Below are 13489 nucleotides of genomic sequence, written 5' to 3'. Positions count from 1 at the left end.
AGTAAAAAATATTATTATATTAATTGAAGATAAATTCTTTCCACTTTAATTTAAAGCATAAATTCTACCGTTTTCAATCTTTTATTTTAAACGATTCGTTTTATTTTCTTAGTGTTTGATGCATTTAAATTTAAACATTGTTAATTAATCGATCTGCTCATAATGAATCTAAGAAAATTTTGTTGACCTACTCTTGAGATATTACATAAATTTAAAAAGATATTCTTTAGTGCCCATAAAGTTTAAACGCTGAGTGACTCTATTTTCAGTAATCAGATTATAAAAAAATGCTTTGTTTCAGTAAAAAATATTATTATATTAATTCAAGATAAATTCTTTCCACTTTAATTTAAAGCATAAATTCTACGGGTGCTAACAGAAAATGAGAGAGATACATATTACGTTATGACTGAAGGCCTTTATAATATTATGAATGAATTATATGATAATCAAAATTTGAAGTTTTAAAATATTTTGATGAAGAAGCTATTAAAGTAGAAATTGCATAAAATATTTAATTATTAAAATTTTAACGGACATTAAGATTGGCGAACCGGCTGGTCGCCAAAGGCGGCTAGTAACAAATAATTAAGGAGGATTTTGGCATTTGCAGTGATAATGCCTTAAAATATATTCAGATGAAGTAAATTTTTATTTCTTAAATGATACCAGTATAATAATAAAGTTTATGTTTTCGATAAATTTTATTAAAAAGAAAGTTATGCATAACTTTTAAAAATACAAAGAAAGGCAAACCTATATTCCTGATTCATCAAATCTTTAATGTCAGTTTTCTGTTAAATAGAAGAAAATTTATTTTCATTGTTTTGATTTAAAACTATTCTTTACAATAAAACGCAACATATTTACATTGCTTTGTAATTTTTTTTTTCAATTAGAAATATTATTTTTTCCCTCAATTCAAGGAAATTTTCTTTTCTTAAAAAATCATGCGTCCACGTAATGCAAAGTAATTTACTTGGAAATTATGTCATTGACACAGTATTTGCTATAACGAATGTATATTCTTTTTATAAGTTGCTTAATAAGGTGCACTAATTATTATTTATTTTGGAATTATGCAAATCCCTTCAAAATAATTAAATCTCATTTAGGCACCCATTCTGTCTACACATTTTTAACAATTGACCCTAAAGAGCAAAAAATCATGAATTTTATTAGATTCAAAACGTGATGCATCAAAATTTCTCAAATATCGGTATAATTCCTTTTTACTATTCTTCTTTTGTTGTATATCTAATTTATTTCTTGGTCCTTAGAAGCAATGAAGGTTAACATGTTCAAATAAGAACCCCCAAAAGTCATAAATTTAAGAGAAGGCGTATTCCCTCGACTCTTTTGAGTCAAATTCCATAATTTTATTGTTTTTCCTCCGAACTTTGTTAATTTAGATGTTTGAAAACTTATTTTCTTTTATTTAAGAAAATGAGAGAGAGCGCTTGTCCATCACTTTTACGAAAGTGAAATGTAATTGGGAAAAAAAAAAAAAAAAAAAAAAGGAAAAATGAAAAACCTTTCTACAATGGGGGGGATATATCATTTCTTGCTCTTTGTTAGAAATTTTTGATAAGGTAGAAATCTGAAAAATAATTGCTAAAAAGAGAATATTACGTTTCTAATTATTTCTTACTGCGGAGGGGAACATATTTTCACATATATAAAGGGGTCCACTGGTTACAGGGCAAACTGGCTTGTCCCCGCAACATCTCCTGTAATGTTTAATCAACCACAAAAGTTCTTTCCTTTAATTCATTTTTTATTTACACAACAAATTGTACTAATTTAATTCTTAAACTCTGTTGTTTCTAATGATTATTTTTGCACCTCTTTCACCTATTTACAGTGGTGGACAAAATTGTGGACCCTTTTGAAGACTTTAATTTCCCATCTTTGTGTGCTTATAAAAAAAGTAACGTTTCACAAAATGCAAATTCTTATATATAATTTTAAAGAGAATTTATTGCTGATTTCAATACAAAAAAAAAAAAGTTAAGCGTCAATAATTATTGATATACATTAAATGCTGATGATTGCAGTGAGTTGTCAATACTTAGTACGGTAAGCCTTTATTTTTTATTTCATCTTCGCACTGATGTTTTATTGAGCTGACGAGAATTTTAAGCTTTTCCTTCGTTATTGCATGATGTCAGGAAACAATTATAGCCTCAATTAATTCTCTTTTATTTGATGAACGCTTCATATGTACAAGAGTTTTCAAACGATTCCATAAGTTCTGAATAATTTTGAGGGCAGGACTGTTTCCTGGCCATAATAACAATCTAATGCTGTTTGTACTAAACCACACTTTCGATATTTTTGCTATGTGGCAAGGGGCTGAATCCTGCTGAAAAAATAAATGATGTATTGTTGGGAAAAAGATCACTGATGGAAGGTGTAAGTTTTGGTTCTTGAATTGTGTCAATGTATTTTCTTTCGTTTAATGTCCTGTCGATAACATGAAGGAGACCAACACCGTCTGCTTACCTGCATGACCAAATCATAACACTGAATTCTTCATAGTTGCCTGAATGCAGTCAGGATTTAGCTCTTCGTCTAATCTGTGTCTTATATATTTTCGCAATCACTACCGAATAACAATATATTTGCTTCATCACTCCGTATAATTTGTGACCACTGATCATCTGTCCAATTAAAGCGTTCCTTTGTCCATTATAATCTTTTTATACGCTGCTGTAAATTGGGATAAGGATTTTTTCTTTGGACCTCTTAGTCCAACATCTAATAATCTTCTTCTGATAGTTCTTGAACTGGCATAAATGCCATCATTCAATTGACTTCGGCTGGCCATTGATGACATTCTTCTATCTTGGAGACTTAGTCTTTATTCTCCTGTCATTAACAGATGTGATGCGGCTTTTTCAGCCAATTCCTGTTTTGTTTTTTATTGAATTTGTCTCCTGGTATCGTAAACAAAACTTTTGGACTCCAGATGTAGTCATTGAACCACCCACTTGTCTTGCAATTTCAGACCACATTCATGTAACACAATAATCTCAGTTCTCATTATAGGTGTCCAATCTATTTTTTTATTTGATGTCATTCCTTCTTGACTAAATATTAGAAATATTTACAAAAATTCCACCTATATATTAAAAAGTTTAACAAAAATTTGAGCTTGTTATTTGATTCCATAAAAAAGTCTTCCTTCTATAGAAAAAAGCACAATAATGACTTGTTCCAAATTTAAATATGATGTCAGCTTCTGCTAGCAGTTATTAACATTTGATTCGTTCCCAGAGCAAGAATAGTGATTTGTCATCAAAGTTAGAAATTACAATTCCCTTCATCACTAAGTTTGTTATTCAGATTAAAGTAAGAATAACTTTTTTGTATTGCAAATATTTGAATTTGGTTTTTTGTACTGAAATAAGCATTAAATTCGCTTTAAAATGATATATAAGAGTTTGCATTTTGTGAAATGTAACACTTTCTATAAGCATACAAAGTTCAAAAACATACCGATTTTCAAAAGTGTCCAAAATTTTGGCCACCACTGTACTCCATTTGCTGGGACCAATCTCGCATCACCTCCCCTTCGACAGACCAATGTTTCACCCATTGCAATGCTGCAAATTCGTTATTGCAAAACATATTTTAAGGTTCTAGGGATCTTGAATTATAAAGAGAGAGAGTTCTATTGCAAATTCGAAAAATCGCCATGGCAGGAAATTAATTTTTTGAAGCCGCTATAAATGAAAACTGAGATAATAGCTTATAAATCAATTATACTATAGATATGAATTTAAAATAAAGACGTTTGAAACAACAAAATATAGACTTCTTTGTAATTCGCTTAATATAAGTATCTTATTGTCATGTTTGTCGTTCTGAAAAAGAGAACATGAGGTTTCCAAATCGTTTTGTAAAACGAATCTAATCGCACTTTCGATCTTCTGATAAATAATGAAGTATAAAATAAATTGCATATTTTCAAGTACATAGATCACATCAAATCGAAACTAAATTCTTTCGATGCACTTTTAGCGACATCTAGGAGCAAACTAGTAAGGTGAATAAAACAAGTAGTTCTTCCGAAATTGTCAAAGCTAGAATATAGATCGCAAGAAGCTGTGACCAGACTGGGAAGGGCAAGTAGCGGACGGATACAACCTAAACAAACGCTGAAAAAGGAAAGTTGGTTTGTTTGTACACAGAGGCTCGTGTAGTAAAAGTGTACTTGTGTGGGAATTGGGCTGGAACAGGTCTAGTTGGTAATCAAACGTCAATCGATTACTTTCTACTATTTCGCAATTTTCAATTTGTTTTGGCTACAATTTTTGAATAATGGGAGTAATTAAAAAGTCTACATTCTCAAACTCTATTACCGATTCGATTGAAGACGTATTAGAAGAGTAAGTAAAGGAACTAATTATGCACCTTATTTTGATAGGTAGTTTTATAGTACCACCTGCCGTTCATTTCCAATCATCGTATTTGGAAACCGTGACTCACTTTTTGCAAATACGTAAAATTCTTTAAAATTTATTTTAGTTTATTAGCATATGAATAATTTAAATTTGTGAACTGTTAATATTTTATGATAATTATGTAAAATATCGATTTGAGCAAGTGAATACAAAAGTATAAATCAATATTCAAATGATAAAAATTTTATTTTATTAATATTTTATGTTATTGGCGAAACTTTAGATGTGAGGGAAATTTAAATTTAAGTAAATGCATGGTTATTACAGTTCGTAATTTTACTTAGTTTATTTAATATCTTTAATTAAGTAATACCGTTAATATTTATTTAATATTTTTTGACAAAATATTTATTTCCGTACAGATTGTTTTCCTTAAATTTGAATTAAAATTCAATTAATATATGCTGTAAAAATTAAGATTAAATCTTTTTCTAATTTATTGCTATATGAATTATTTCATGAAATATTTCATCAGAAACAAATTGTTTCTAATGTGCTTTTCATATTTAAATGAAATACTTTAAAAATTAAACACTTTACTAGAGAATGAGATTTTTTTCCCCCATTTTTTTTAACTGTTAAATTTTGTTAAAAAAATGCTCTTTTTGATAAATCTTGATGTTGTATAAATATCTTGGAATTTTAAACATGCAGTTTTGTAAAGTAAATGAATATACTTTTTGAATGGATATCCATTTGGAACTATATAGATTTTAATATTTTCAGGATAATTTTATTTAAAATTAGGGTTGTTGTTTTTTTTTCAAATATTTTTCCATGACATATCATTTTGCTTTAAGTATTCAACATGAAGAACAAGAACAACAAGTGCCAGAAATCAGACGTCCACGAAAAATTAAACATCGTTCAGCAAGACCTCAAGCTATTGGAGGGTACAGCACAACTATTGCAAAAAGTGGAAAGAAGAAGAAAAGAGTCGATAATTGTGAGTCCTGATTATATTTTGTATATTTGAATGAATTCTTGAATTTTGATAATATACAATTATTTTATTCTGCTCTGTTGTTTTCTGTAATTAGTATTTTTTATAGAAGTTTTTAGTATAGTTATATAGTTTTTAGATTTGTATAGTATAATTCTCTTGTAATTTATTAAAATAGACTAAAGAAATACTTTTTCTACATTTTTTTTTTTTTTTTGTTGTTGTTAAAGCAAATTTTTATGACTTACTTTGTATTTACTTTTTACCATTAAATCAATGGTGTATATCTTTTGTGCTTTTTATTATTTAGGTTAACTATATAAATAACACAATTTCCATGTTTCAAAATCAAAGGGTTATTATTTCTTTTTAAAAAGCTATATTAAAATTGTAGCTATATTAAAATATGCATTAGATATTGCATTTATGGGTTTTATACAAGATTATAGATTCATAGCTATTGGATAAATATGAGTAAGTTATTAAAAATTAGATTTTTTTTTCACTCAGTATAAACCTTAGGCTTTAAAAGTGTTTTCTATTTCTTTATGATTGTCTTCAAAGTTTTCTTCTTTATTTCAAAGAGTACGTAGATATAATGGGATTGTACATGGATGCAATCTTGTTGCGTTAGATAAATGAATACAATTACATAGAATTGTTGTTGTTTTTTTATTATTTAATACTAAATACCAAATTTTCATGGAATAAAGTAGTTCAGTAGGAAATGTGAAAAACAATTTCTAAAATATGTATTTATAAATTTAATGTATAATAATGTTACAAATACTGTTTCTTGATTTAAAAAATATTGCTTCATAGAAGAAAATTATGTTTTCTTCAGTAGAGTTTTAATGGAAAATCTATGTATAGATAAGTACAATAATCAGAATTTAAGCAAACATAGAAAATGTGCATACATTTCATTTTTAGGGATATTTATTTGCAAGAAGAAAACATTCTTTTATCAGGAGTATCTTAATATGAAATTTATTGCAATAATAAATTTAAAAAAATGTGATGGAGTTGGAAAAATATAATTTCATGAAAATTTGATAGTAAAATATTAATTATTTAGTTGTTATTATTAATAGAATGATGGAAATATCAATTTTTTTTAGTCTGTAAATAGTATTGTGTAAATCAAATAGAATCCTTATTCATAAACTCTTTTTTCCATTTGCTAATTTTTTGTTGTTATTAATTTCTGCTCCTTTTATATTGAATATTAGCAAATCTGTTGAGTATTGGTTCTTATGTATACTAATTGCATGCTAGTGATAAATTTTTGCATTTGGTTTTCTACATTTCATTGGCGATCAATCAATAGACAAACATTGCATTCATAGCAATTAATCTTTTATTGAATATTAATTAGCATGCAGTTAATAGTACCTAAGTCAAAGTTATATGATTATTATGTAAAAATTATAATCATGTTATATAAAATTTTATGAAGCATATATATAGAGAGACTCAGTAAAATTAATAGGTATAAACCATTATTAATCTTCAATAGCCCAATTTATTTTAAACTACATTTTTTCAAAGCCAACTACTTGCTTTCTTTGGCGGAACCAGAAGAAGCTCAAGAGCTATCCATTCAAGATTTCATTCCTCAAAATGTATCTGTATTCTCGAAGATGTTTGCTTACAAGGATAACTTAGAGGTATGTGTTAAAATTTTATTGCTTGTTATGCTGACATATGAAGAAAGCATTTACTATGTATTTTGAATCAAAAGTCAAGATTATTTATCAATAAGGCAAACAGTTTTTTTTTTTTTTTTTTTTTAATGTACTATAATGTTAACTTTATTTTTAAATGTACATTCGGTTTCTAATTATCATAAAAATGATTTAAAATTTTATTTAACTATAACCATTTTTAATAAATTACTTTTTATTTTAATAAAGTTGCAATATTGATCTTTTCCAACTCAAATTCATTAATCATTTGTATTTAAATCTTATTATCTGTTATATAATCCAGAAAAGTCTAAATCACTTTTAACCATCTGGACCCTATATGGGTCTTAATAGTTAAAAGAATTAAGTTATAATATAAATGGATTAAAATAATAGAAAAAAATTATTTATTTTAATATATTTGGTAATCATTTTAAAAAATATTAATTTTGTAGAAAACAAAAGAAGACTGAAGCAAAAGTTTCTAAACATGATTATAATTTTAAAGATTGTTTGGAACTTAATAATTTATTACTGTAAACTCAGTTTAATTGAAATCTACTTTCCACTGCATTGATGTTGCCAAGAAACACCTGTAAACTGAATTGCTACCAATATAAATTTGTTTGGTTAGATTGTTCAAATAGCTATTATTGGCAATAAATTTTCTTATCAATGTGACTGTATGAAATCATAAATTTTAACTGATTATGTAATGCAATGCACGCTTAAAACTTATGTATCTGTAACCGAAGGTAGATATTGATTGGTGCTGAACCACTCTTTCCTATTAATACTGTAATAACAAAAAAAATTTCAAGCACAGTATTTTTGTGTTACAAAGTAGGTGAAAAATTGCATTTTATAGCAAAAAGTTGGTATGTTTGGTGAATTTAGCATGTATTTTGACTCCTGCAGAGCTGACAGAAAAGTAGTTAAAAGATTTAGTATTGTAAAATATTCATTATTGAATTATATAACTCTTTAAGAAATTTTAAATTATTATATAACAGTGCAATTTTGTATATCGATAAATAATCTGTTAGTTAATTATTTTTTGTTCTTTATTGGGAACTTTTAATTTTTCTACTCTTAATGTATTTTACTTTCCATTTATCTGTTTTAAACTAAGGTACAATAGAACATCAATATTATGAACAGCAGTAATTCAATACTTCAAAAATCCTGAATATCTAATCAACTCATCTTTCCTGTCTACAATGAAAGTTGACTGCTACAAGAAAATAAAGTAAACCTTGCTCAGCAACCAATCAGACCTTTGTATCAAAAATACAACCTTCTATGTCATTTACATCTAGATATTAAAATGAAAAATACAGGTACAATCTAACTAATTTCCATTTTTATTTTGTGGTTATCATTCATATTTAAGTATTCAATTAAACTGTTTTTTTTTTTTTAATTATTGTGGGATTGTTATAGAAATTGTGAATTTATTTTTTGAAGTGATATATGGTAATTAACATTCATATATTTATTCATTACATGGCATATTAAGTTCATTATTAAATTCAAAAGGTTAAATAAATCTAGATGAAATGAGATTTTAATGAATTAACTTATCAGTGCTCTACTATTTAAAATATAAAATGCATATGCATTTTAAGTTTAAATTTATTATCATTATTATAGATCTGGAATGAATTTATTAACTGCACTCAGGATAATGAAGAGTGGTTTAAAAGGAACATTAATGTACAGGAATCTGAAGAACAAGATGGTGTTGTAGAAGAATCAAAACATGATTTGCGTTCCAGTACGTATACATATTTTTAAAAAAATCATAATATATAGATATTATTTGCCATGTAAAATAAGATGTGCCTTTTTTTTTTTTCAAATAGCACTACAAATTTTTTTTATTTCAGCTCACCCAGCATATATTGCTGCAACGTGTTTTCAAAGAATTAACGGTGATCTTCGAACAATGTTAAAAAAGAAGCATGTTCCTCTGGTTAGTTATATTTCTATAAAATATCATTATTGTTAGGTCTTCTGAATGATTAGAATTACCAGAATTTTTTTAATTAGGTAAAAAGCTCCATTGGTTCATTCTACCTTAGAAAAAAGCATACCTTAAATATGTTTTTATTTAATAAAGAAAAACTTGGAAGATTAAAATTTTAAACTTTATCATATATTGTTGTATGTACATATTGCCTTCCTTTTTTGATATATTTACTATAATATAAATAATATTTATTTTTAGGGTACTTTGATGTATTTGGAACAAGAACTTGTAACATTTTTTGTCAACCGTCCAACTTCTATCTATCATTGCCAAATCGCCAGCAGTTTTGAAAGACTGCTTGTTCATGCATTAAGTCAATACATGGACTTGTCTTCTCTAAGTATGTTGGAGCAAACTAACTTTCTATATAAAGATTGGAATACCTGTTTACTTATTGATAACAAAAATTCAAACTGCTCAATCATTTTCTTTAAAATTTGTTCACAAATATTATGAAACTTAAGGAAGGTTTTAGAGAATGTTGATTAAATGAATAATTAACTCTTTATTAATTAAATCCTGAGTTTCCTTTGTGCATGTACATACCAACAAATAACATGATGGCATCCACAAGTCCTTTTGTAAAAAGAATTTAAATTATTTAAATATCTATTGTTCACATATTTTGGTTAGGATTTATTTTAACTATTGGCACTGAAAAAGAATTTTCTCCGTTTAGAAATTAAAATTTATTTTTCCTATTTTTTAAAAATTGTATCCAAATTTAATAACTTGCCTTGAACAGTCTATGGAAATGGAAATTATCTATTGGAACTGACTATCTTCATATTCCATGTTTTAAATTTATATTTAAACTGCCTTTCACAATTTTTGACTAAATTTTGTTTCATTCTTTTGAATTATGATTCTTCTTAATAACATTAAAGAAAATAACATCCTGTAATTTTTAAAAATCATTTGGAATAATCTGTAATTTTTCAAGAAGTTTTAAAACTTTTAGATGCAGTAGATTTTCTCATTTTAATTAGAAATAAAGTTGTTGATGGTAGAGAGACTTTATGCATTTTAATATTTTGCTTTAAAAAATTGTTTTTATCCTATCATTAGGTATAACAATTAATTTTAATAAATCATAAAATATGTTTTGGTAGTTTTTGCACCTATGCAAAAACTACTATATATATATAAACTATTTAATATATAGGAATATTTATTAAATATTCCTATATAAGTGTCTGTTTAGCTAAAATTTAGTATTTTGAAAATGGTATAATAAGTTAGAAAATAACTAAAGTTTTCTAGAAAAATAGGAATATAATTCCTCATTTTATATTTATTTGGACTTAATACAATAAAAAAAAAATTATCAGGAATTGCAGATTATATCAAGAAAATAAAAATATTTTCTTCTCTTCATAGGTTACAATCGAAATGGGAGTCGTTGGACTCGAGTGAGAAATAAACATACCAGCTTTTGTCTTCCAACTGTTCTTCTTTCTACATACTTGGAAAGACGATACAGCCACCATGCACCTTGAGCTTGTCTAATACATTTAATTGTATTAGTTTTTATTTGCACAAAATTTAATTTGTAAATATATTTATACAAAATTGGGATTCATTGTAAATGAATCTTTATTGTTAAAAGTTATATTTTGTGGGATGCTTATCTTAAAGAAGTTATTTTTAACTGTATCAATTCTTATATAGATTTTTAATTATAAAATGTGTTAAAGGGCTCTTTTCTTATGCGCCTTTGAATAGAATAAGAGGTTTGTTCTATTGTTCAGAAAAATTGTATTGATTGTACTAACTTTTAAACTGAAAATATATATATATATATTTCTTTTCTTTTTGTTTATAAGCATCCCATTGAAGTTGTTTTAGTATTAATTTGTTACTTATTGTTTTGTCGTTATAACTGTTTTATTACCTTTTAATGCCAATATAAATATTTTTTTGTATTTACAGAATGCTTATGTCAGTTTGTATTCTGTGTATCCAGAAAAATGTCCAAAACTATGCAAGTAAAGTAACTTTAATGCATTTCCTCTTTGTAAGTAGTCAGCTGATATGTGATAAAAAGATCATTGTGAATATACAGTACTTTTCATCTGTTTTTAAATTATATTAACTCAGTTTATTAGAGAGATATCTCTTGAAATTTAATGTAAAGTAATTTCACAATTTTAATGTTTAGTATAATATTAAGATTCAAACTATAGTCATTAAGACAGAAAAGATTGAATTTCACTAGTTATTTTTTTTTTTTTTTTTTTTTAATGAACGTCATTCATAGAAGTTTTTAAATAGTTGCCTGTTTTATGAATGTTTACTTCAAAATGCCTACTCATTTCATTATTATGACAAATTTAAAATATCTTAATTATGAATACTTTTTATAGCTTAATAATTTTATTAATGGAAATTATTATGACTCTAATGAAAAGGACAAACATTTATGACAAAGGTTAAAATAAAGCCTGATGTTACAAAATTTTTCTCTTGTTGAAAATTAGCAAATTTATGTAAATATTTTATGCCAATATCTTGCAAAATGCACTTTTAAATCATGTTCTGGCATATATACATTGCTTTCATTGTTTTAATGGAATTTCTCTTATTCACATTTTTAAAATAGACAATAAACATCCAGATTTTTTTGTTGGCATTTGAAATTTTTTTCATGTGAACTTATGAAGTGTTGTTTTAATTCTCAATTTGGAATTGGGTTATCTAAATTTATTTCATTTGTATAATTTAAATGATATGAATTAATTTCTCTTGTTGATTAAAAACTGCTTTTAATGACTTTAAAAGAAAGTTTTACAAAAAATAATGCATTGAATTTGTAAAGTACAGTATACATGCTAAGTCTTTGTAGAGAATATCTGCTTAATAGTATCAGTGACATTTTACACAGTATTTTCCATAAATCTCTTGTGAATTTCAGAATTAACATTCTATTTGCTAAAACTGCTCAATGTTGTAGACTTCAGATTTCCATCATAAATATTTGTTCATAGCAGATAAACGGATGGAAAAAAAAAATGTTATCTGAAGTGTTAATCCATGGCTCCATGGTACTGCAAAAATGCACTGGATTTAAATCTATGTATAAAAAGAAAAAAAAATTAGGGAATTATGAAATTTTTTAAAAACCAGGAAAGCAAAGAAAATTTTTAATTTCTTAGGGGGGTTTTTTTCGATTAAAAAAAATATTAAACTCTTTAAATGTTGCAAGAATAAAATATTGTTTTCATAACTCTAAAAATTAAACAATACCATTTGCAGAATCTTATTATTTTTCTTCAGCATAGATCCAAGACTGAGAAAAAATACCATTATTGAAATAATGGCTACAGCTACTTGAATACTTGTCAAGCTATTAAAATTTTTAAAAAAATTTAGCACAATATTTTATATTTGAATGCATGCTCAAAAATTTTGCTGATTTCAAAGCTATATGATTTCAATCCACATTTATTAAAAAATAATGCAAAATTGTATGAGATTTTATAAAAATATATATATATATATATAAAGTGAATACAAAAAAACAGTTTCATTAATTTAATGAAGAAATATGTTTAGAGGATTTTTTTTTTTTTTTAAATATTTTGAGGACCAAAGATTCTTTAATTTGGGGGGGGGGGGTATTTTTAAAAATAATTCTTGTATTTTCACATGGCAGTGTGGTTGTGGAACATGGATTTAGTATCAACAAGGATATGCTGTTGAAAATATGAAAGAAGATTCTTTACTGTGTATGATACCAGAAGCTTTTATGGTGATATTTTAAATATTCAGATATCAAGATATTTGCTTCAATAAGCAAAATTAATGTATATGAAGCTCCAAAACAGCAGAAAAATTTCAGGAATTTTCTAAACTGCCCAACAACTGTAAAGCAGTTTTGCAAATTAAATTGTTGCAAAAAGAATAGGAAAATATATATATACATATATAATTAATGACTGAAAAATCTGTAGAAATCGATGCTCAAATATATAATTGGCAAAATAATTATTATTTCTGGTTAAGTGATTACTAAATTGTTCGCATCATGATAGCATGAATGTTATTTTGTGTTTTATTTCAATTGAGTCTGTAATTTTGTGTGACTAAATTAGAGAGAATGAAGCAATAATATATTCTTCCCCTTTAACATGTAAATTTCATCTTGCTAAAATCTAGGCAATAAAAAAATATGTAAATACTAGCATTCATTTAAAATACATTAATTTAGATAATGTTGAATTGTTGCTTATTTTTCCCTTGGCTTTCCCACTGATAAAAACTTAGGGGTATTGTTATTCTATTATAACTAGCATGTGAGTGCTGTTTGCATGTGTCTTATATGCCACTCAAATCTGGGGAATTTTTTTTTTCCCTC

At 26.1% G+C, this 13489-nt stretch overlaps 1 protein-coding gene across 1 annotated transcript; it reads left to right on the top strand.

Annotated features, from left to right (window-relative positions):
- The first annotated feature begins 4118 nt into the window (after nucleotides 1–4118).
- LOC129963584 (R3H domain-containing protein 4-like) lies at nucleotides 4119–11762 on the top strand. Its single transcript, XM_056078049.1, has 7 exons — nucleotides 4119–4394; nucleotides 5270–5415; nucleotides 6964–7082; nucleotides 8754–8877; nucleotides 8990–9075; nucleotides 9331–9472; nucleotides 10513–11762. Exons 1-7 carry the CDS (start codon nucleotides 4327–4329, stop codon nucleotides 10629–10631), a joined length of 804 nt encoding a protein of 267 aa, XP_055934024.1. The 5' UTR covers nucleotides 4119–4326; the 3' UTR covers nucleotides 10632–11762.
- Nucleotides 11763–13489: the final 1727 nt, after the last annotated feature.

Source organism: Argiope bruennichi, chromosome 3 (assembly GCF_947563725.1).
Source record: "Argiope bruennichi chromosome 3, qqArgBrue1.1, whole genome shotgun sequence".
NCBI lineage: Eukaryota > Metazoa > Arthropoda > Arachnida > Araneae > Araneidae > Argiope > Argiope bruennichi.
This window is presented reverse-complemented; position numbering and strand designations above follow the sequence as displayed.